This window comes from Parasteatoda tepidariorum, chromosome 1 (assembly GCF_982258835.1).
Source record: "Parasteatoda tepidariorum strain Cologne lab strain chromosome 1, Ptep-v5.0, whole genome shotgun sequence".
Taxonomy (NCBI): domain Eukaryota; kingdom Metazoa; phylum Arthropoda; class Arachnida; order Araneae; family Theridiidae; genus Parasteatoda; species Parasteatoda tepidariorum.
Window position 1 is genome coordinate 81,557,814 of NC_141755.1, and position 24,308 is coordinate 81,582,121.

The following is a 24,308-nucleotide window of genomic DNA, read 5'->3' on the forward strand; positions in this document are numbered from 1 at the left end:
TAGGAAATCGAGATAAGATCATTGAACAAATAACTAATTGAAAATCTTATTTGTTGCTAAGATTGAATCAAACATTCTAGAATGCAATTTCTTGATTCGTAATCGAGAAATCAAGAAAAAATTAAATGCCGTCATCAGAGAACTATTCATTTCATTTGACGTCACCTCAGGTGGATCAACTAAAAATTCCATAGTTATACACAAAACAATTCAGATTATTGACATTTCATTCCGTAATTTATCATATCAATATGACATGTTATTGATGATAACTTCAGTATATTCAGTCACTGGAATGAGATGTAGTTTATGGGTGACGTATTTAAGATTGATGGTAATCTAACGACGGTAGGCAATTACTTTTCATAAAATGCATGCCCCAAAAATATTTGTTTTTAATTTCGAGAAATGAAATTTGACTAAAATGTGTTTTAAGCCAAAATCTATGAAATGTTTCCAAAAACTGTAGATGTAAGTAAATATAATGGTATAAAGTCTAAAAATATTAAAAAAAATAATTGGCTAGCAAAAGCATGAATAAAATAAACTAAACACATAAATAGGTAAACAATAAAATAAAAGCAGACGATAAAATTAAAAGACTTTTTTTAGAACAACAGAGTTGTTAGTTTTTTTATAAATTCGTTTTGTTTTGTAATTTGAGTTTCATATAACCAGTTACGGGTTTTACTAGTTTGTTTTATAATATTTTAACTATCCCGTTCCGGGTACTTGATATTTGTTACTGTTTGTGTTGTTTGTGAATAAAAGCTTTTTTATAAGAAACAGAACTGTTATTTATATAGCTTGATACGTTACAACGGGTATCAAAAAATAGGATACGTAAATACGCTTAAATTATAGAATGATCTCTAAATAAATTGTTTAAGGAATATGGATTATTACGTATAAGGCGTATTTCTGCATAAATATGAATTATTTAATGAGGAAAAAAAGGTATATTTAAAACTAATGAAAAATCGCTGTCTCAAAATGATGGAAGATTCGAAAATAAAACATAATAGAAGATTCGAAAATAAAACAAGTTTTTTGTATTTTATTTTTATTATGACCGGCGTTAAACAGCCGATCCAATTCTGAATTTACGACTAGTAATAATCAACGCCGCAGTCTTGTAATTTTGAACCCGATCCAGAAGACAAGGGAGCTCCTGGATCAAGTATTGGGACAAACTAATCATCATGGAGAACGTTTTCGATGGAACTAAGCCGCATTTGCGTACCATGGAAAGAAAAACCACGAAAACTACCCACGGCAAAAGGATTATAACACAATATTTTAATTAGAATTGAAATAAAGCCTGTTTTTATAACGTTTTTTTTATAGAAAAACGTACAGCAAGTTTATTATAACGTTTCTTATGAATGGATGAACAAAAGCGTTTAAGATGCAAATTACTTCACGAATGTAGTATAGAACAGAGTGCGTAGCCAGATTTTTCAACAAAAAATAAGCACCTTTTAAGTACTTTTTAAGCACTCAAAAAATATTTTTAATCACTTTCCGAAAAAAATAAAATTCATAATTAGGATCTGTGCAGCAATAAAAAAAAATTTTATCGTTGAAAATTCTTAATTTATAAACGTAAAATGAATGAAATTTAAAATCGTTTTCTAAAACTTTACATAGCTAGTTTCTGATAAATATTGCAGAGAAAATTGTGAAAATCGTACATTTCTTGCAATTTAAAACGACAATCGCAACGGCAATGAAAAAATCTCTTTTTAAAAGATAGAAAATAAAGCACTTTTTACAAACCCCGAATAAAAAAAGCACCTATAAAGGCTTTTTAAAAACGTAAATCAAAAATAAGCACCTTTAAGCACTTTTTAAAAACGCTACGCATCCTGTAGAAGTTTGTGATCCCCTTATTCCAAATACATACTTTATAAAAGGACCTTTGGCTTCTAAACTAGGCAACAAATTCCGATTTTTATTTCCAATTAAAAGATACATGTTTGCAAGAACAAAAAGAAAAAAAAGAGGCCCAAATTTGCCTTAAAGTTTTACAAGACACATTTTGGGCCTCTTTTTTTAAACTATCACATCATCAAATATCAAATCATACTATATCTTTGCGTAGGATTTGAGAGTTTTAAGGCAGGATATAGTCAGAATTTGAATATGATCGTTGTTTAAAGAACCTGTCGATGACGAAAAAATGAAAGATTCTTTTTTTCATGGACTTTATAATTCCACGTAATAAAAGTGACACAAATGCAATTAAATATTTCAATATCCACCGATGCTTGAAAACGAATAATCAGTAGTGTTCTCCAATAGATACGTGACTCAGCGCACGAAAGGAAGAATCACGTACAGAAATTTGCACGCCAAATTGCAGATCCAACTTTTCTTTGCATTGTGTTAGAATTTCAGGTTGAATGGCAAAATGAAATTGCATGTTATGTACGTGACTAAATACCGATACATCATTGAAGTTGACTTTAAAATCAGTTCTAGTATAGATGATATAAAATGCTTATGGATTTTTTTCAATTAAATAAACCAGAAATGAATATTTAAATTTAATCTATTTGTTCGTGGCGTCATTTTAAAAGGACGGTTCCATTTTTCGATTGAGGTAAAACTGTAGTAAAGCTCTAAATTAAATAACTTTTGATCCAGTGATCGGATTGTCACAGGGTATGATGCAATCTTTATGGTTCGCTAAGTTTACCTAAAATTACTTTTAGGACGATATTTTAAGTTACGATATCAGACAGACAAAAAGACCCCCCCCCCTTTTTTTTTAATAAATGGTGCTTTTTTTTCTAGAGAGAGAGACTTGAATCCTTGACCCTCAAAATATGGGAGCGGCTGAAAACTGGGAAATATCGTCCTCATTGTTTAGTCAGGACAGTGGTCGAAAGTTTTGGTTCCTCAATGCTAATTTCCGATTTTCTTTCTCTTCACACTAAAAATATTTTTTCTTAAAAGTCGCATTTTTAAATGTTTATTTCTCAAGAACTATTTTATCAATTCCGCTCAAATTTTGGATTTTGACATTTGAAAGTTAGTTACACTTTAGTTAACAGCTACAAATGTTGTAAGAATTTGTATGCCTTATAATTCAAAAAAAAATTTATTAATAATGAAATAAACAAAAAAAATTTTTTTTTCCAATTCCCACCTGTGTTAACATCCGTCAATTCAGGCAACAATAAAATATTAAATTATTAAAAAAAATATTTCTTGCGTAGAATTCTTTTTTAATAAACTAATTTGTGCAAAAATGCTTCGATTAGCAAATTAGTTATTTGATAACAAAACAAATATTGGATGAAACTTTCGAACGCTTTCCTGCCTAAACTCTTGTGGTCTAGATTGCGGCTAATTCCCAATTTTTTGAGGGTTAAGAATCCAAAACTATTAATAAAAAAAAGCCTGTTTATACAGAGAAAGTGCAAATTCTATATCTGATCTTGTGATTTAAGATATTAGCACAAATATTTTAGGTTAGTTCCTCAAATCATTAATATTCAATCTTAGAATGAGAAAATCCGACAGCTAGATTAATTGCTATTCATGTGATTTATATGATATTTCGCACAAGTTTTTCATCATTATGTTTTATTTCGCTGAAATGTAATTGTTCCTTATACCACAATATAAGAGCATTAAAAAAAGTACATTTGAATTTGAAGTCAAGGCCCGATGCCATTTAAGAAAAAAAACAAATAAATAGATACAAAAAAAATTTAATAAATAAATAAATAAAAAACTAATGTGATACGTAGCAAAAAGAAATTCTATTTGATGTTACTAAATAAGTGTTATCCCTTTTCTCAATAAGTTCGTACAGATCACTTTCTGCGACTAAGCATAAAAATGCAAAACCAAACATCATTTTTTTTTCGTTTTGAAATATATTTATTTTCAAAAGATTATCTCATGAATTTTTTGCAGTCATTTTATATTAAGCCACTTGAAAAAACATTTCAGTTATTGATTTACAAAAATGAGGAAACAGGAAAATGCTCATTTGACGTAAATTGACAGAATTGAAATTGAAAACCTCAACATACGATTTGAGAATTCTGAATTAAGGAAATAACGTTTGTTTACTGAAATATATATACATATATTTAAAATATTATTTTAAATTGCTTTCCTCCATACTATATTTTCATATACAAATAAAATTAGAAAACCGAATGTCAAGTCTTTTATACAGAAATGCTTATTTACAGTAACGTTGCGTCAGTATTACATATTATGTGTTAGCAAATGCGGAAATTACCCTCTATTTTAGGGTTAGAAATTATTTCAATTAATATATTTATCAATTCTCCTATATTACAGTTGTAAATCGGAAACACAATTAAAAACTATAATTTTGATAGTGACAAGTTGAAAATATATTTGGTTCATTTGATTGCATTATATTTTACGGGCTCAAGTTGCAAATCAGAAACACAATTAGGAAAAATAATTTTGATAGTAACAAGGTGAAAATATATTTGGTTCATTTGATTGCTTTACCGGCTCAAGTTGTAAATTGGAAACACCATTTGAAAAAATAATTTTGATAGTGACAAGGTAAAAAATATATTTGGTTCATTTGATTGTAAAATATTTTACTGGCTCAAGTTGCAAATCAGAAACACAATAAGGAAAAATAATTTTGATAATGACAAGGTGAAAATATATTTAATTCTTTTAACTGCATAGCGTTTTGTAGTACAGTGGATATGCTTTTTCTTTCTTATAAAATAATTTATTCACGAACCAGCCTCACTTACATGAATATTTAGAATGACATGAAGCAATGTAAAGTAATTAAAGTAATTTAATTTGGTGATCAAAACCAAACAAAAACCTCAATATTCACATAACCAATAATAGATATAGAAAATGAAGAATAACAATCAATGCACACGAAAAAAATAATAAGCATGAAAACTACAAATTTCTGAAGAAAAATCAGACAATTTCAGATAAAAAAATTAATTAAATGTTAATAGCTGTCCAGGTATTATTTCTAATTTAATCCGGTGGTTCGGCAATCTATGACGGGGTTAATTTACTGATATTGGATAATGTATATTGGATTATCCATCCGTATAATGTTTTTTTTTTTTTTTTTTTTTTGTCAAATGTAATGCGCAATCTAAAGTTAAAGTAAAGTGATGCGACCACCTGCAAATATTTTTCTGAAGAGAAAAATTTCAAAATTACCCTCTTGTAAAAAAAATATCGCCGACCACTAGGCTAGACGAAACGATCTGCCTAGTAGATTTAAAGTAATTTCTTTGTCATTAATCTTTTGTCAACTTACAATGTAGTCTTCTTTCCCAATTATTCGGAGTTTTCAGCGAAATTGCTTATGCTAATTTTGATCTCAATTAAAACAAATGTTTTGCAAAATTTAAAAAATAATCTTGTCAAGTCTGAAACTTATTTTAATTAAGTCAATATCAATTGGTCCTCTATTTAATTGCATGAAAATGAATTACTTGATAACGAAAATTTCGTTCTCAATTAAACTAAACTCTATAACCTATAATTTAAAAATTTTAACAAAAAAATAATCTTCTTAAATCCAGGGCCAATTTATGTTTAATTACAATAAATCGGTTCATCTATTTAGCTAAAAACGAATTTGCTGAATAAGGAATACTTTGTTCTCAGTTAAGTCGAATATTTTGTAAGACTTTTAAACTTTCTTACAAAAAAATGAACTTGTCAAATCTTGGACGATATTGGTACGAAGTAACGGACTATGTAAAGGACTAATTAAATTACAATAAATTAGTCCTTTACATAGTTATATGAAAATCAATTGAATATCTATAAACCTTTATACAATCTATTGCTTTATATAAAAGAAGCATGGTTTCTTTTTAACTACACCTCTGATTCAAATTATTAGAATAATTTAAAAAATCGATATTAAAAAGTCACTATTTTATTAATTTATTTTTAACTTGCTAAAATTAAATAACAAATTTAACGACTTAAAGCTACATATTTCATGGTATTTTTAAACATTAAAAAAAAATAAGGCATAAATTAATTCGACAATTTAGTTTTGTAAAAAATCAAAATATAAGAATAGAATTTATGTTGTTCAAAATATTGAAATATTTCATTATAAATACTAAAATTCAATTATAAATAAGGAAATAAAAAGTTACTTTATTTTACAGCATCGCCTTTACCTTTGATCAATAAATATAAACGATCTTGCATGCAATAAATAAAGCTTTTTTTTCCACATTAATCCAAATAGACTTAATGCTCTCCACCAGTTCAGTTTTGTTCGTAAGAGCAACTTCTTGCAGTTTTTCTTTACTATCTCCCATGAATTTTTAAATGGGTAAAGGTTAAAATCTAGTGAATCAGCTGGCCACGATAGCACTGTAAATTTGCGTTCCTACTGTCAGATTCTAGTTTTGATGCATGAGGCGAAGCTAAATCTTATGGAAAGATAAAATTTCAAAAGCTTCTGCAAGACATAAAAGGAAACTGACGGCGCAGTTAAAAGAATATCGATTTTAGAGAGTACGATATTTGCATCGGAAATGAAAAGAAAAAAAATTAATGTTTCTAAATAAAAATTGTTAAGGCGTCTTCATAAATTTAAGTTTCAACGTTGTGTTTCAAAAACAAAACCTCTTATGACTGTAAAACAAAAGTTTGCAAGAAGATGCAAATCAAGATTGTTATGGGGTTTGAAAGATTGGAAAGAGATATTTAATGACGAAATTATGTTCTGTGTGTCTAATGGCAATTAAAGCGTTCGAGTTAGTAGGATGAAACAATACAGTGAGCATGAAACATTTAATATAGAGTGCCTGGAATTTTCGGTAGTTAGCAGCCAGTGTGATGTCATGGAGTTGCATTAGCGCAAACAGACATGAAAGGGTTATGAATTCTCACAGAAAAATTTAATTCAGATTCTCGAGAATTGCATGATTTCCTCATCAGAAGACTTGTTCGAAGATTATTTTATTTTCGAAGATGATCTTATTTTCAAAAAATTATTTATCTTCAGCTCATACATCAAAGTTAACTGGGATAAGGCTAAAGATCTTAACCCAACTGAAAATTTATGAGAGACAGTAAAGAAAAAATTACAAGAAGTTGCTCCTAGGAACAAATCTGAACTGGTGGAGATATTAAGTCTACTTGGGCTAATGTGGCAACAAAAAAAAATTGCTTATTCCATGCAAGATCGGTTAGAGTGATCAAAGGCAAAGGCAATGCTGCAAAATATAAACAAATTTGTTTCTCCATTTACAATTCAATTTTAGAGGTTATAATGAAATATTCTAATATTTTGGACCACATAAAACTATATTCTTTTATTTTGATTTTTTTCAAAAATGCTGTGAAATATGTAGATTTTACTCAGCAAATTAGTAATTTAATTTAAGCAAGTAAAAAAAAAAATAAAAAAAAAAAATTAAGATAATTTTTAGTGTCAAATTTATTAATTATTCTAACATTCTGATTCATAGCTGTAGTTCTAAAAAAATAACATTTCGTATCGTAAAACATTTCAGGAATTGAAAATCCATCTAAATGATCGAAATCGATACAAAGTTTCAAATATGGAAAAAAAACTCAGCAAGAAAACTTCTGCTTACCGTTTTGTTTGGCATTCTCCAACCACAAGCAACTAAGCAAATATCTGAGCTCCTATGCTTACTTATCCCAAACAAAACTCATCGACAACGTCACAACAAACTAGCCAAAACAAATGTCGCATTCAACAACAAAAGAACTTTCGTCGAAGTATTTTGAAATTCACTTGAAATTTGATGACAATTCTTTTTTTGTCATAAAAGACAATGAAGAAGTCCGACTTTTTTTCTTAAATATATCACGCCCTACAAAGGATCACTTCTCCCAACATCTTATTTTATAGTTTGAATCAATTTTGATACAACCTTGATCAGGTTATATACGGAGGTATTATTTGCTCACTTAAATGCTTGATTGGCTTTGATTTATGCAATGCATATCGATAACCGGAAATTACGGATGAATCGGACGTACTTTGAAAACAATGGAGGAATAAATCACTTAAGACAGAAGTCAACAAAAGAGAGAAAGTTAGGTAAAGATTGTGCTGAAGATTTTCCACAAAATAAACTGTTTGGACGTCTTTACATGAGAATGATCTACTTTTGCTCGATAAGGAAGTAATCGAAAAACCTTCAGCGAAAATAAAATTTGAATAAAACAAAAAATGGTGAGTAAATTACACTTGAAGAAAAACCAATTTTAAAGAAACACTGAGTAAATTAGTTTCTTGGAAGACGAAATTGAGTAAAACGAATGTTAGATGCGATTTGAATCAAACAAATCAGCTCTCTTAAGTGGCTTGAAATATTAATGATTTAATTACCAACTATAATGGGGGCTAAAATATCAAAGTAATTCGAATAAATCTATTAAATTTATTAAGATGAACATGAAATAGAAATTATATAAATACTACTAGTCTTGGGTGACCAACTTAGTAACCTTTCAAAACTATCTTGTACGACATATAAATCTAATGTACAGCAAAACTGCATTTAAATATTAAAATTTTTCAACCCTTCCTCTAATCCAGACTCCTTAATTAGTTTTAAACAATTTATTAACCAAATTTTCCTCCGTCTGGCTGTTGCCGCGCGAAAGTACTTTGATTTCAATTTTAACTATTTAATTAAAAATTTTCTGCACAGCCATTTTGAAAAGAATCAGAAATAAATCTTAATAACTTCGTGACTAAGTTTTATTTCTAAAAAAATTCAAAATTATCAACTATAGTATTGCCAATAGATGGAGAAGTACCCGAATTTATGGAGTCACATAAGAGAAATATACACACACAAATATATATCAATTTAATTTTTATCCTCTTAGGCAGTGTTTCCCAAAGTGTGGTACGCGTACCTCTAGGGGTACGGGAACAGTTTAACGGGGGTACGCGTTCTTATGCGAAATATTTCGTGACAAACGAAAATTTCAAAAAAATTTATTTAAAGACAAAGCTAGCCATGAAAATTTACGATTACGTGTTTTTCTATTGGCTATTTTTTTGCAGTGTTAGCAGTTAATAATTAGTGGTGTCAACAGCCAGTTGAGATTTTTAACTTTTGTGCAATTTTTTATAGTAAAAAATACATTCATTTTCTTATTAGTGGTACACAGCGTTACGAAAAATTTGGAAAGGGTACGCAAAAGTCATAAGTTTGGGAAACACTGCTCTTAGGTGACATGAGTTCAAATTCCAGGGATAGCTGGTCGATTCAAAAAATATTACACTCTAGTATTACACAGACGTAAAATATTGCTAGTGTCAGACGGGTTATAATCATCTTGTCATCGGGCTAACCATGGGAATTTTTTGCGTTTTTCCTTCCCAAGTATCGCATATGTGGACGAGTTCCATCGAAATGCCCTCCACAAAAATGCGTTTTCTTGTTTGATTCGGTAGTTCCTCATTTTCTGGGTGATTTCAAAATTATAAGGCTACTGAGTTGAACACCGGTGATCCTTTTTAGCACCGGTGAGTTTCTAAAGAAAATATTAAGTTATTTCAGTGATTAGAAAGATTTCGCAAAGCGTTTTAGTTCCTCTTGATTTGAACGATATTTGAACTTCATGGCGCATGCGTAAAAATGTTCCTACAAATCACAGTATCACTAATAAGTGTTAGAAAATAAGGTTAGCATTTAACATTAGTGCTAAACACTATCCATAATCTCTCTATTGTCAAAGTGAGTAAGAATCGTCGATTGAATAACTAACTTCCACCTAAACAAATAAATAATCAAAGAGATTTAAATCAATAGAATCAGATTGTCCATAAACGGAGTTATTAAAGTTGAAACAAGAATTAAAGGAATTATGGGGACCGTATGAAAGAAAAAGGGGAATGTCTGGAATTTTGTGAATTTACAAAGCAAAATTCACATTTGTTTTTTCCTTTTAAATCTTCATACTTTTATTGAAATGTTTTCTCTAAAAAAAAATTCGATTTTTCTTCAAAAAATTGGATAAAAGTAATTTAAGTGAACGCATTAAAAATAAGAAATTTCTTTAAAATTATAAATATCTCATTACAAATACCATAACATTACTTTTTAAATGATCGCTAACTTTACAGAGTCATTAGAAACAGCAGAGTAATTCCCATCTTCCCTTACATAATTATCTTTATTGTGGTAACTAGAAACTGACAGCATATGATAATTATTCATCTCCATTTTGCTCAAGGCACCGAAGATAATGATGGTGACGAGTCTTGATCAAGTACAAGGCTTAGTTCCACTTAATTCATGCATGTCAATCTGAAGCTGTTATTTCTCACCTCGCGTTTGGAGAATGCATTACCAAAGCCTCCTAGATAAGTCTTCTCTAGGAGGCTTTGGCATTACCCGAGGAGATGAGGAAGAAAAAAAAAGAACTCCTTTAGAAGACATTAATTGGACATAAACTTCATATTAACATTTTCTGATACTAGTTTATTGGGTCAAATTGACATTTCTGTCGTTCAGTTAACTTTAATTCAGACTTGGAAGCAATTTAAAAAATATACTTAGGTCTCGCCTTAATTAAGCATTTACCCTCAGGTATTTATTTTTCGAATGCGGACAAATGTCGAAGATATATATGGTTTGTTCACAGTTATGATATTTAAGAAAAGATGAGTGAAAATGCATATGCTTTGAACTTTGAACTTTTTATGTGAACTTTTCTAGTGTTTCCGTCTGAACTGCTATTTAATAAATGTTATTTCAAATATTTATAGTGGACGGCTGAGAAATGTGTAGTTTGCTTACAGTGCCCTCAAATTTCCTTTTGCAGATATTTAAATAAGTCACAAAATTCTAAGTCTATGTGATAAGTTCCGAACTGTATAATTGTGACTTTTGATATTAAAAAAAATAATGACGAATATAAAAATTAATACACATTTCCAAAGAGTGCTTTACTTTATTTTATAAACCGGCGTCGAATAGCCGAACCAATTCTGAGTTTTCTGTTATAGACGTTAAACTCCGCAGACTTGTAATTTTGAACCCATTTTGACAACAATTTTGAACTCCTCTATCACGCATTTTATTTTATATTTTACTTTATAACCATCGTTGCACAGCCGACCCAATTTTTGGGTTCAACTACGTAGCCTTGTCATTTTGAACCCAATCCAGATGACAAGTGAACGCCTGGATCAAGTATTGGAAGAAATTTGCCTTAGTGGAAAACTTTTTTGACGGAACTAACTCGCATTTGCTTTACATGGAGAGGAAGACCACGAGAACCTCCCACGGTTAGCCTGACAGCGAGGAGATTCTAACCCGTGATCCATTTACCACTGAGGATATTTCATGTCAGCACTGTGGTCGGTGTAAGCCGGATGTGGAATTCGTATCTACCAGCCAACGCTGTGATTCGAACCCGGTTCACCTCATTGGAAGGCGAACGCTCTATCCCCTGAGCCATCGCGGCTCTTGTATCAAGCATTGTTAAAAACTTGCTTTCATGAAAGACTTTTTTAATGAAACTAACCAGCATTTGCTTTACATGGGAAGGAAAATCATGAAAGCGTCCCTCCGTTAGGCCTACAGCAAAGGGACTCTAACCCATGATCTGTCTACCGCTGGAGATATTTTTACGTCAGCACTATGATCGAAACGAGCCGGGAGCAGAATTCATGCAACCAGCCATAGGTGTGATTGAAACATGAGTCACCTCATTGAGAGGCGAGTGCTCAATTCCTTGGAATTTTATAGCTAAGTTTTATTGCTGAAATCAATAATACGAATTGTCCCAGATATCGGCACGTGGATGACCGAATTTGAACTTGCGAGAGTTAAGAAATTTTTTTAGGAGAGCGATGATTTATGAAACCTATTATTATATTAAGATCCAAGTAATGGTTTAATATTTCGATTATACGTCAAAAAAAAGGAAGATAAATTTAAATACTCTTTTATATAACTATTTAAGGATAAACACTTATAAAAAATTGTCTCAGCAAACATCTTCATTGAACATTTTATTTCAAAATAAAACAATTAATGAACTTCAAAATTCAACAATGGAGAAATATGTTTCGTTGATAGCCATTGTCAACGTTTACAATAGTTGTTTTTCGTTTTCATTTCAATGAAAACCAAAATTATTTCACAAGTCGCATGCATAGACTAAAAAAAAAAAATTCTTAATTGATTTCTCGAGTTCTTCAACTGCCTGGCTATAAGTCAAGTTTTAAGACAATTATCGATAAAAACGATTGTTTTTCGTTAATTTTTCTATTATATAAATTATAAAAAACAACTGCCAGTAAACTTTATTTATTAAATCTTAGTTCCGTTATTAGAAGGTCGATGATTTAGGATTCCACAATCAAAATGAGTTGGATACCGCTGTAGCAGACGATTTTTCACCCGATCCTGCTGTGTTCAAAAGATCTTAAATTTTGAATTGGTTCATATTTCTGGTAGCAATTCAACATTTAAAGGCCTTTTTTTATGTATATATATAAATTTAATTTTCATAAATTTAATCGGAAAAAATCAGAATTATATTACATATTTACATCTAAAGAATGCAAAATAAAATTTCAAAAAATGCGCTATCAATTTTGTATAACCCAACATATGAAACAAAATTAAAGTATCAAAAAAAAATTGAATACGAAAAAAAAAGGAACAAATCATTTTAAGTTTAGACAAATTCATTCACATCTAACCCCCTCTTTTTCCAAGGAAGTCCGGAATACGGTGTTCTCCATAAAACATTCAAATTTCGCAACAATTTCCAGCACACGTTCCCCTCTCAGCTGGCTTGTAAAAGCCACACTTTACCCCTCAATTTGTCATAACTCTGGCGCCAGCATCGATTCACGGTAAGTCACCTGTATCCTTTTGCTTTTGGCGAAAAAACCGTAAAATCCTTCCAAAGTTTGAAGCATGGCATACGGTAGCCAGGTGTTTAACGGCTTACCTGTGTTATCCGGCAGGTGAAGACACCAATCCATACCCCCCGCCTCATCTCCCTACCACTGCCGCGAAGCATTCGTCATTTTCAGGTAAATGCTTGGAATCTAAAACTGGCGACTTAACGCATTAACGGTCTCGCCTATTTGATTCCAAATGGCGAAAATAGAGATACGAGAATTTCGGAATCGTTTGGAATGTTTATAAAGCTTCATAAACAAATAAAAGTGGTCACTTAAAATTCTTGTGTTTGAGGCCCCGCAGAAGTTCGGGTCGCAGTTGTAAAAGGTGATTTATGATACCTGGCAACTATTATTTAGTTCCGCGCAGCTTTTATTTAATTCTTATGTTCTACAAATATAGCAAAAAGAAAACAAATGCGTGTAGTCTAAAATCTGTAACGGATTTATACTTTAGTGAATAAAATAGAATTGTTAGTGAATTTTTTTTTTAAATTTTTTCTGCGTAATTATGAAAAAATTCTAACCCTTGATATTAAAAACATGTAAGTAAAACGCGCAAATGTTTGTTGAATTTGTTACGTAATGTGTGAATCGATAAACATTAAGATTCGCAAACACTGTGTTCGCAAGAACATGCAAGACAAAATGGTATTGCGAAGATGTTCGAATTTTAATATGATTTTTTTTTAAAGTATATTCTTTATTACGTATAATAATAGTATATTCTTTATTTTTTTTTATAGTATATTCTTTATTATTTGGTTTAAAAAAACGGAAAATTATCGTGGAAAATATCAATTAAGTAACTAAATGATTAAAATATAAAACGTAATAACACAATTAACAGCAGTAAATAAATAATTTTTTTCACAAGTAATTTAACAACGTTAAGATGGGTTAAAATAAACGTTTTTTATATGTCTCCAAAATTTAATAACACGAGCCGATTTAGGTTACTATACATTGTTTAAGAAATTCCGATATAGAAAAAAACTTAAATAAGTTGATCAACACCCTGTACCTATTTTCTTTCGGTTTCTATTCTGACTATACCTTTTATCATTATGTAAATATGTATACAAATCCAATATCATAAATCATTTCAAAATATTCTTTCTGTACACCTTGAGCTGATTTTTAAAAAAAATTCTATTTACTAGTAACACGTAAACTGCAATTATTTTCTCCAGTCAGGGGTAATTGAGAGCCCAACTCAAAAATCCTGAAAATTTCTCCAATAAAATCATTAATTACGTATTTCAGAAAATAACGTCTTTATAAATTTAAATCATTGATATTTTCAAAACATGAAATTCTAAATAAATTATATGCAGCATAATTTAAATGAATAATTATGTATAAATTTACTTTTATCTCTAATCACATTTATTATTCGACCAAAAAAAATATTTACAAATGAAAGAGATGCCAAGTATAAATTCGAGTTCTAATATTTCTAAATAAAATATTAAAAATTTTTATACATAAATGTGATCAATAATTTTTTGTAACCTTCCGGATCACGCTTATCGAAAAATCCGGAAATCCGGATTTTTGCCGGAGCACAATCATCTCTGTCTAATTACATGTTAAATAGTGAATAAAACTCGGCGGTATTTTTCTAAAACAATCTTTCATTCTTTCCGAAATTAATATTTTAAAACACTTTCATAAAAGATAAATAAAAACAACTCATCAGAATTGTAGAAAATAAGCTTCGATTCACCTGTTTTATTGGAGAAGTGAATGACGTAAGCAACCACCAGGATGCATGAATGTGATTCACAAAAGGGAATGACCTACGTCCATTTCTTTTTGTTCTATATAACGGAACTTCCGTGTTGAGTTTTTTTTTTTTTCCTTTTCTGAAAGGATGCAGGACCCTTGACAAATTTGACAAGTCAAAAACATGGGGTTCTTGAACTATTCCATTCATAGAATTTCTGCAGATCAGTATGCCGAATTCACATGATAAATGTAACTTATTATTTTTTGTGATTTGATGTCTTATTAAAGAAAACGGTTCGTAAACTGTATTGATTTTCATTTAAAAATAACAAACATCTTTAAAATAAAAAGTAAAAAGTATTCGTAAATAAAAAGGAAAAAATAAAGGGCGTCAAAGAAACCTAGTTTTTAAAATTGTTAAAGGCAAACTTCGAATTAGCGAATATTTGCCATTAAAATTGAAGTTGCAAATATAATATTTTTTATCAATTCCAAAATATAATCTTTTAATTTCCATTGATTAAAAATCTAATTTTTAACTTTTGTAAAATGGCATGAGTGTTTTTTGAGTCTTAACAGCCCTCGGAAATGCTTCACATTTTAAAATTTTTTGTTGCGAAAAACGCTGAAATTCTGAAAGTTGTACGAATTGTAAAAAATTATAAGCTTATAAATGTGTAACATTGAAACAAATAATTATAAATAATTAACTTATAAAGTAATAACACAAAAAATTAACAAAAAAAAATAACGAATTGTTCCAATTTAAAATTTAAACAATTAAAATAGACTCTTGAATTAAATTGATTTTTACGGGTCTTTAATTTTAGCGGCCTTGGGCATTTCTAAGCAGAACACGACTTTATGACGTTACTAGGGGACTGCGTCACACCCCTAGAGGCGTATGAATGCCCAGGACAAACACTTCGATTAAGATGCTACTGAAAAGAATAGTGTAACTCCTGATTAAAATAACAAAATAAATAAACAAATAAAAAAACGGTAAAAAGATAAAACTTTTAAATATGTATGCAGAAAGATATATTGATATAGATACATTGATACAAAGATATATTGGTATAACGAAAGATATATAAAGAAAATCTCACTTTGAAAAAATATTAAAAAATGTTTTGTTTTCCCCAGTATTGAAACGTATCTTAAATGTAAGGAATATTTAAAATTCTACGAATTTAACCAAAAACATAAATTCTATAATTAAATTTGTTTGAAAATCATATATGATTCTTCATAAAATATTTCGCTAGTGAGTAATATTTAAGTTTTAAAAAAAATCATTGCATTATAATAACAATAACAGCAACAGATTTAAAATTTCATAGTCCTTAGTGATTAAATGGATGTCCCTTTGGTTGCGTGCCTGGAGTTATTCCCCGCTTCCCCCTGCTCCCTCCCCTTGCACGCACGTCAATGCTCGCTTCGTTGCCAACTCCTGCTATTTATTCGTTATCACTTTTGTTGCTTAACCCCAAAAACAGACTTTTTCGTTCAAAATCAGTGCAATCGAATATTAAAATAAAAATATTTTGAAATGGCAAAATATGTAGAGCAGCAGAGCGCAACAAAGTGTTCACGTCCTCAGCCACCTTTTTAACCTTCAAATGATTTTATCCATAGTTACAAAGATGGTGTCTAGGTATGGTAAAGTGGCCACCTGAGGTGAATTACAAAGTTAAAGAGCAAGCCGCGATGGCTCAGGGGATAGAGCGTTCGCTTTCCAATGCGCGAACTAGGTTCGAATCCCAGTCGATACGAACTCCGCATCCGGCTTGCGCCGGTGCTGACGAGAAATATCCTCAGTGGTAGACGGATCATGGGTTAGAGTCCCCTTGCAGTCAGGCTAACCGTGGGAGGTCCTCGTGGTCTTCCTCTCCATGTAACGCAAATTCGGGTTAGACCCACCAATAAGTCCTCCGAGAAGGCAAATTTCTCCCAATACTTGATCCAGGAGTTCCCTTGTCTTCTGGATTGGGTTCAAAATGACAAGGCTACGGAGTTGAACATTAGTAGTCGTAAACCCGTAAAATTGGGTCGGCTGTTCAACGACGGTTATAAAATAAAGAGTTAAAGAGCATCACCGGTATGTTACGGAACAAAAAAATATGAAACACCGAAATTTTTACAGCGATAATTAACGTAAAATCCTTGAATAACTCTAATTAAATAAATATCACTGTAAAAACTACGATATAATATTTTAAGAAAAAAATGGATTTTACGGTAAAATGGATTTTACGTATGGCACACCCAAAGTGGCTGTACTTTATACCGTAATTTGATCCGAAATTTTTTAAAGGATGAGAGTGTGTTTGCGGACATTAGTGGACATCTTCTATAATATCTTTTTAAATAGCTCCTTAAAAAATCTATCATTTTAAAATAAGTGGGGGAAGAAAGCCTATTCTGCAATAGTGGTTTATTTGAGCACATACAATGAAACGCAGGGCATTGGAGCGCAGAAATTTTACATGCCCTGCGAGGGTTTTTTTAGACTAAGTTGAAATGTTCCAGGTTTTTAAAATTTGTAAGGGTTTTTGCTTTTTAACAGTACGAATTTATATATTTAAACAGTAAATCTTTTTATTTATATTTATCGCAAATAAATACGTTATGTAATCAGCGAAACATTTTGCTATCATTACAAGCATCTTTATCGATGTTAAAATCAAAGACCGTGAATAATTAATGCTAGAGTCAAATACTAACGATTCAAACCTAGGGTGGGGATATTATTTCCAAGTTCCGTCCAAGTGTATAGAGGAACAGGAAACGATTAACGAACCATGATACAAGGTCAAAAGCTTTTGTATTCAACAAAAGAAAACACCTCAAAGTGATGCATCCCAAAAATAAAATTATAACGAATGACATGTTCTCAGAAAAAAATGATCAGAATAATTTTTTTTAAATTCTCAAAAATTCAGAATAATTACTTCTTAAACTAAAATTTGAATCGTGCACTGTGGGCCAGAAGACCATGATCTTTGGCCAAAAGTCAAAAATTAAATTTTTAACAAAAATATGTGTAGGCAGTTTTAATATAGCCTAAATTAAGTATTCATAATCATTCCAAACATTATAATTCACTTTTTCAACCGACGAGAGTACAATGTAATGAAAAATATGTTTAAAAAAATTTTTTTTGAATTTAACTTTTAAATTTAAAGTTAAATACGAATTAAAAGTTAAATACGATTGAAATGTCAGCTTACTGTTACATTTTTATCAGAGTAATTAGTCTGAAATTACAGTACAATTTTTCAATTTGTTGGATTACTCTTGACAAATTTATAGTTTATATCGTATCATTTGACATTTTACAATGTTTGAATGACTTTCGAAAATTAGTTGAAAAAAGTTCCACTAGGTAATTAGCTAAACTTCTTATTGTTGTCTTCTTTGATGTTTCTTCTTTCGAAAAAACCTACCCCATTTTATCCGTATTGCAAAAGTGAACTAAATATAACGAAAAACAAAAATTATGTTTTTTTTTTCCATGTCTTCGCGTTATTTTGTAATATTACTTCGGAAATATAATTTGCTTCTCCTTTTCAATATAAAATTACGAAAATTATTATATTTTCTTTGCTATATTTAATTATTTAAACGTACTACATAATTTTTTTTATTTTTGCTCGTCATGTTTCAGCCGCCATTTTGTTTTTTTCGGTATTTTTAGTGTATTTCAAAATTTCAACTATGAATTCAATTTACCTGCACATAAAAACTCCAAACCCCCAAATTCTGAAACAAATTTTATCGAAATACTAATTTTGGCCACGAAACCTTGGATGCTGGCTCACTGTGTAGTGGGGAAACTATATTGCAATAAATTCATAGTTATAAAAACACAAAAAAGTTTCCGAATAACTGGAATACAAAATAAATGACAGAAAAATAAATAAAAATTTTAAAAAGCAAATGAGATAAAACATAACCAAAATGGATTCAGGATTAATGATCCAGAAAGGATAAAGAATGGCTTTTGTTCTCAGAAAAAAAGATCAGAATAAGTTGTTGAATTCCCAAATTATGAATAATTACATTTTAAACTAATTTTTGCCAAGTGATGAAACTATATTGCAAGAAATTCGTAGTTATAATAGCACAAAAGAGTTCAGAATAACTTAAAAATGATATAAATAGCAGAAAAATAAATAAAAAGAATTAAAAAAAGCAATTGAAATAAAACATAAACACCAAAACGGATTCCGAATTTTTTATTCTCGTTTCTATTATTTCGTTTATTAAAATTTCAAAATAAACTACTAAAGTTAATTATTTAAAGAATTCAGAAACAAGGAAAACTTTTAAACATGATTTATTCGGGCATTTATCCACATAATCCATTAAGTATAGGGGTAAACATGGTTTATTTGGGCCTATATTGGGTATAATCCTAGATTAATACCCAAACATTTAGTAAAAATAAATTCCATATAATAAGCATTTTAAGACAGCACCTTTTATTTATTCCTTCATTTATCTATATATTTTGGTCTTTAATATAAATATTTTAAAAAATTGCAAATAATGGTAAATTTGAATTTCATTACAATTAACTATCACTAAAATAAGTGATCTTAAATTGGCAGATGTTTCAATATGAATAATCGAGCTTTGAGGGTTCAGGGAATAGAGCGTTCTCCTTCAATTGAGGTGAACCGGGTTCGAATCTCAGGGGTGGCTGATTAATACAAATTCCGCATCCGACTTGCACCGAACACAATGCTGACTTAAAATATCCTCGTTGGTATACGGATCATGGGTAAGAGTCCCCTTGCCATCAGGCTAACCGTGGGAGGTTGCAGTTTTCCTCTCTATGTAACACAAATGCTGGTTAGTTCCATCAAAAAGTCCTCCACGAAAGCAAATTTCTCCCGTACTTCATCCTGATGTTCCCTTGTCTTTTGGATTGGGTTCAAAATTACAAGGCAGCGGAGTTGAATATTAGTATTCATAAACCTAAAATATTATTTATTGAATATTAGTATTCATAAACCTATTCGGTCGGCTGTTCAACGACGGTTATAAAATGAAATATGAATAGTAATGACGGTAATTGGATACTTACAATTCGAGAAAAAGTGAAATGATAATTCCAAACCATTTGATTTAAACCGAATTTAATTGGATTCTTGTAAGCGATGTCAGCGTGTGTGTCGAACCTGATTGGCTTCTAAACCAACAAATGCCACGATTTACCAATAATAACGTCAATTGCAGGTATCCAATCATATTTGGAGGTAAACAAGACAATTAAGACGATAAAAAATTACTGATGAAAAATAACTGTTTAGAAGCACTACACAGCAAAATTTTTATATCCGTATCTAAGGTTAAAACCTTTACGGATTTAAAACGCGTGAAACGTCGTTTAACTCTCGTAACTTTATTTTAATAGACAAAAAAATTAAAAAATATTTTATTCCTAACAACATCCGCCTCATTTTCGTCACTAAAAAACAATAAACGTACGTAAGAATAACTAAATCGTAGGGTTTTTTTTATGTCATTCATAAAACTATAAAATGAAATAAAACAGAAGGACATTAAACATTTTTGTCACCAAAAGATGTTATTTCGTTAAAAAAATAATATAAGTTGAAAGAAATTTTTATCAAAAATAATAAATTTTATCTTAGAAGCATAAAAGTACTCAGTAAGAATATGAAGACCAAATCCTCCTCTAAGATAAAATACGGGAATCAAGCCAGATGTAAATATTAGAATGTGTGTTTTTGACAGTTAACTTTTCAACTTATCAGGATGCATTATGGCGGGTAGGAAGATAAAAATATTTAACAATTAAAAGGTGAATACTGTACATAAATGTTATAAAAAGCTCTGTTGATTTTTCTCTTTGTGCTAAACGACAAAAATGTGATTTTATTGTTATGATTTCGAAACAGACATGTAACAGATCGATATGTAAGAGAAAAATTAATATCAAAAACTTAAGCCATTAAGTATTCTTTTTGAGTATTCATTGAGTATTCTTTTAACAATTAACTAAAAGAAATTTCCAAAGAAAAAAATATTTCATTCAAATAGTTAGAACTCAGTCAGCTAGCATTTTAGAATGCATTTATCGAAATGAAAATTCGAATGAAATCGTAAGATAGCAGTAAAATTTGACGGACTGTAAGATTTGAATCACAATTGATTTATAGATGTCTTCACAGTCTGAAAAAATTATATGAGAAAAAACTTTCTAAGTTTAAGAACTAAATTACTCTTATGTGAAACTCTTATAAGACCTGTCTTGACTTATGCTTCTGAGACCTGGGCTTAGACTTCAAAAGACGAGGAGGCGATTGCAATTTTTGAAAGATAACCCTTCTTTCAAAAATTGCAATCGCCTCCTCGTCTTTCGATATTTCCTCTCGATTTCGATATTTCGTAGACGTATAGTGAGACTTTCAAGAGAACTCCTCCAGACATCTGTCTCGCGTCGTGGTGGGTACCATGGTTACGAGGAAAAGTCACTTCGAATAGGGGTGTGGGGTGAAAGTCTTGTCTTGATCTTTGCATAAGGTCAGCATGAGTAAACCAATCAACACCTTCATTCCTCCATTGCACCCCCATTAGAAATGTGATCTAGTTTTTAACCATAGCAGCAGACAGCTCTAGACTTCTAGTCTGGATGAGTTCTTCTCAAAGCCGCACTATAGTACCCTCTACGAAGTATCCGAGGAGGAACTCAGGTAAACAGCTGATGGAGAAGAACAACTAACTCAGAGTTGTCTAAAATCTTAAAAGAACTTGATGTTGTCTAGTGCATAAAAATTCAGAGACTAAAATAGACCGGACATTTAATCAGAATGTAGGAAGACCGAAACTGCAAGAAAATATTTTTCATCAAAACTTATAGGTACAAGACGAAGAGGCAGATCACGTCTTAGGTGTATCGACCATGTTGAGAAGAACATCAACATTTTGAAAATCAAACCTGGAGGACAGTCGCCAAACAGAGGAAACTAAAATCCTAGAAAATTCTAGGGCCCACCCAGGGCTGTCATCACTGAAGAAGAAGAATATTTGAATTCTCCTCCTCCCTTCACGTTCAACTATTAAAACTAGGTTCTCAGTTCCGATTTTTCAAAACCTTGCCTTGGATCAAGGTATAAGAACAAATTTGACACAACTTGAAAACTAAGTCATTGGATAATCTTAATAACCATTAATTTTAAAAAAAAAACACATTATTATTGTATTCAAATCTTTACAAATCACTATGTTAGTAACTAACTGACATTTGATAGATTGTCAACATTAAAAAATAAGCTATTAGAGTTTCTTTGATCAATTAAAATCTATTATTTTAATGATATTAAAGTTGTCACCCATTATAATCCAAAATGTTAACAATTTGATTTCTATAAGATATTAGTTTTGAAATTGTAAGATGGATGAACTAGATTGACTAGATTTTTTTCTCCCTATCTCTTTAAACTGCCATTGCTTGGATAAAGATGTGTAAGGAAAAAAAAATTAACCTCAAAAACTAAGCCGTTTTGTATTCCTTTTAAGAATTAACAAAAAAAAATAATATTATTCCATCCAAACCAATACAACTCGAAATGCTTAAAATAGAGTAACATTTTCTATTATAAGTTTTGGTGTAGATTTTAATATTGATACCAAAAATTGATGGATTAACAGAATTTATTCCCCCCCCCCCTCCCATTTTTTAGGAAGTAATTTTACTATTATGATTTCGAAAATGCTTTGCGCGAACCAAATTATAAGAAAATATTTCCTCCTCGAAAACCATTGAGTACTTTTTTAAACAATTAACAAAAAAATTTCCACTTTTGCACATAAACCATTACAATTCAAATAATAACGAATATCTTAGCATAATAATTCAAAGCCGAAGGATTCATTAAATATAAAGAAAACAAACTTAATTCACTAATGGCTTATTATATTATCTTTCTTAAGTAATCCAAGTAGATAATATAGTGCAGACTTACAGACTTAATTCACTAATGGCATGTTATATTATCTCTCTTAAGTAATATAGGCAGATAATATAGTTCCTAAAAACATTAAATAGCAAGTAATTATAATTTTATAAACTAACAAATTATGTGGCCTTATAATTCCAAAAATATTTTATTTTTTTAATTATGCAGTTAAATATCTAAATATAAAATAAAAAATTAAGAATTATTATTACAGTAATACAAAATGGAAATGGTATTTGTTTCATTATTTATAAAACTGTTATAATGTAGGTCAAAACGTACCCAATAGAATTAATTTATTTGCGGTATTGAAACCTTGCCATAATTCTGGTTAATATAAACAAAATAAAATATACAGTATTTGAATGATTTATTTGGTAATTTTTCCTGTCACATGATAACGGTTTATTGGAAATTCTGGTTTTCAAAATTACATTCCTGTTACCACACATTTAGTAAAGAATGCAAAACTGAAAAGTAAATTTAATCGAATAAATAGTTTTTATGCCATGCTCTAATGCAGTGTTTCCCAAACTTATGACTTTTCTGTACCCTTTCTAAATTTTTCGTAACGCTGTGTACCACTAATAAAAAAATGAATTTATTTTCTACTATAAAAAAATTGCACAAAAGTTAAAAATCACAACTGGCTGTTGACACCACTAATTATTAACTGTTAGCTCTGCAAACAAACAAAAAAGTCAATAAAAAAATACGTAATCGTAAATATTAATGGCTAGCTTTGTTTTTAAATATATTTTTTTGTGATTTTCGTTTTTTGCAAGGTATTTCGCATAAGAACGCGTACCCCCGCTAAACTGTTTCCGTACCACACTTTGGGAAACACTGCTCTAATGTATCACAATAAAAATTATCAAATTTTACCATACATTATAAAACCGTATTTCATTGTTAATTTTATCAAAATTATTACCAAAGCGCTTGGGTAGAAATTACAGAGTTTTTTGGTGTTCCCATAGAGCCAGAAACACGGCAAATTTTACCACATTATGCTAGTTTTGACAATACTTTTTTCTCAGTGTACTACTGTAGTGTGTTTCATAGCCAAAAAATAAACTTTTTAACATTTCAAAATTATAGAATGTATTTATTTTATAATAACTAGTAATAATAAGCAGCTTAAGGGTACTCACCTTCCATGAGATAGAATGTAGCCATTGGTCACGCATATAAACATTATTAACCTAAAAAAACAAAAAATAAACACTTGAAATTCCCAAAAACAAAAGACCAGAAATATTAAAGAAAATGACACTTAAAACTGGAGAGTAATATAATGCTGTAAGTTTTTCAAAGCATTGAAACTTAAATAAAGGAATAAAATATATTTTCAATTAACGTCTTTCCTTCAATGGAGTCTTTACGAGACATGTTTTAACAGCTTATATGTTAAAGCAATTTTATTGACTCCATTGTAATGTCAATGTAAAGATTCCTTTGACGTCTTCCGTCAATGGAGTCTTTACAAGACATGTTTTAACAGCTTATGTTAAAGCAATTTTATTGACTCCATTGTAATGTCAATGCGAAGATTCTATTGGCGTCTTCCGTCAATGGAGTCTTTACAAGACATGTTCTAACAGCTTATGTTAAAGCAATTTTATTGTAAAAAATCTGAAATTGCATCATTC

General features: G+C 30.1%; 1 protein-coding gene and 1 long non-coding RNA gene across 2 annotated transcripts in view; one reads left to right on the forward strand and one right to left on the reverse strand.

Moving 5' to 3' along the window:
- Window positions 1-14,989, forward strand: part of LOC147816564 (uncharacterized) — a 127,030-nt gene extending 112,041 nt beyond the window's left edge. Inside the window, exon 12 of the long non-coding RNA XR_015435440.1 lies at window positions 14,934-14,989. This is a non-coding gene — a long non-coding RNA (uncharacterized LOC147816564). The remainder of the gene's footprint in view (window positions 1-14,933) is intronic.
- LOC107438776 (C-Maf-inducing protein) overlaps window positions 1-24,308 on the reverse strand; it is a 127,075-nt gene that overhangs the window by 43,986 nt on the left and 58,781 nt on the right. Inside the window, exon 3 of the mRNA XM_043047724.3 lies at window positions 23,811-23,861. Coding sequence (XP_042903658.2) covers window positions 23,811-23,861 — 51 coding nt within the window. The remainder of the gene's footprint in view (window positions 1-23,810; window positions 23,862-24,308) is intronic.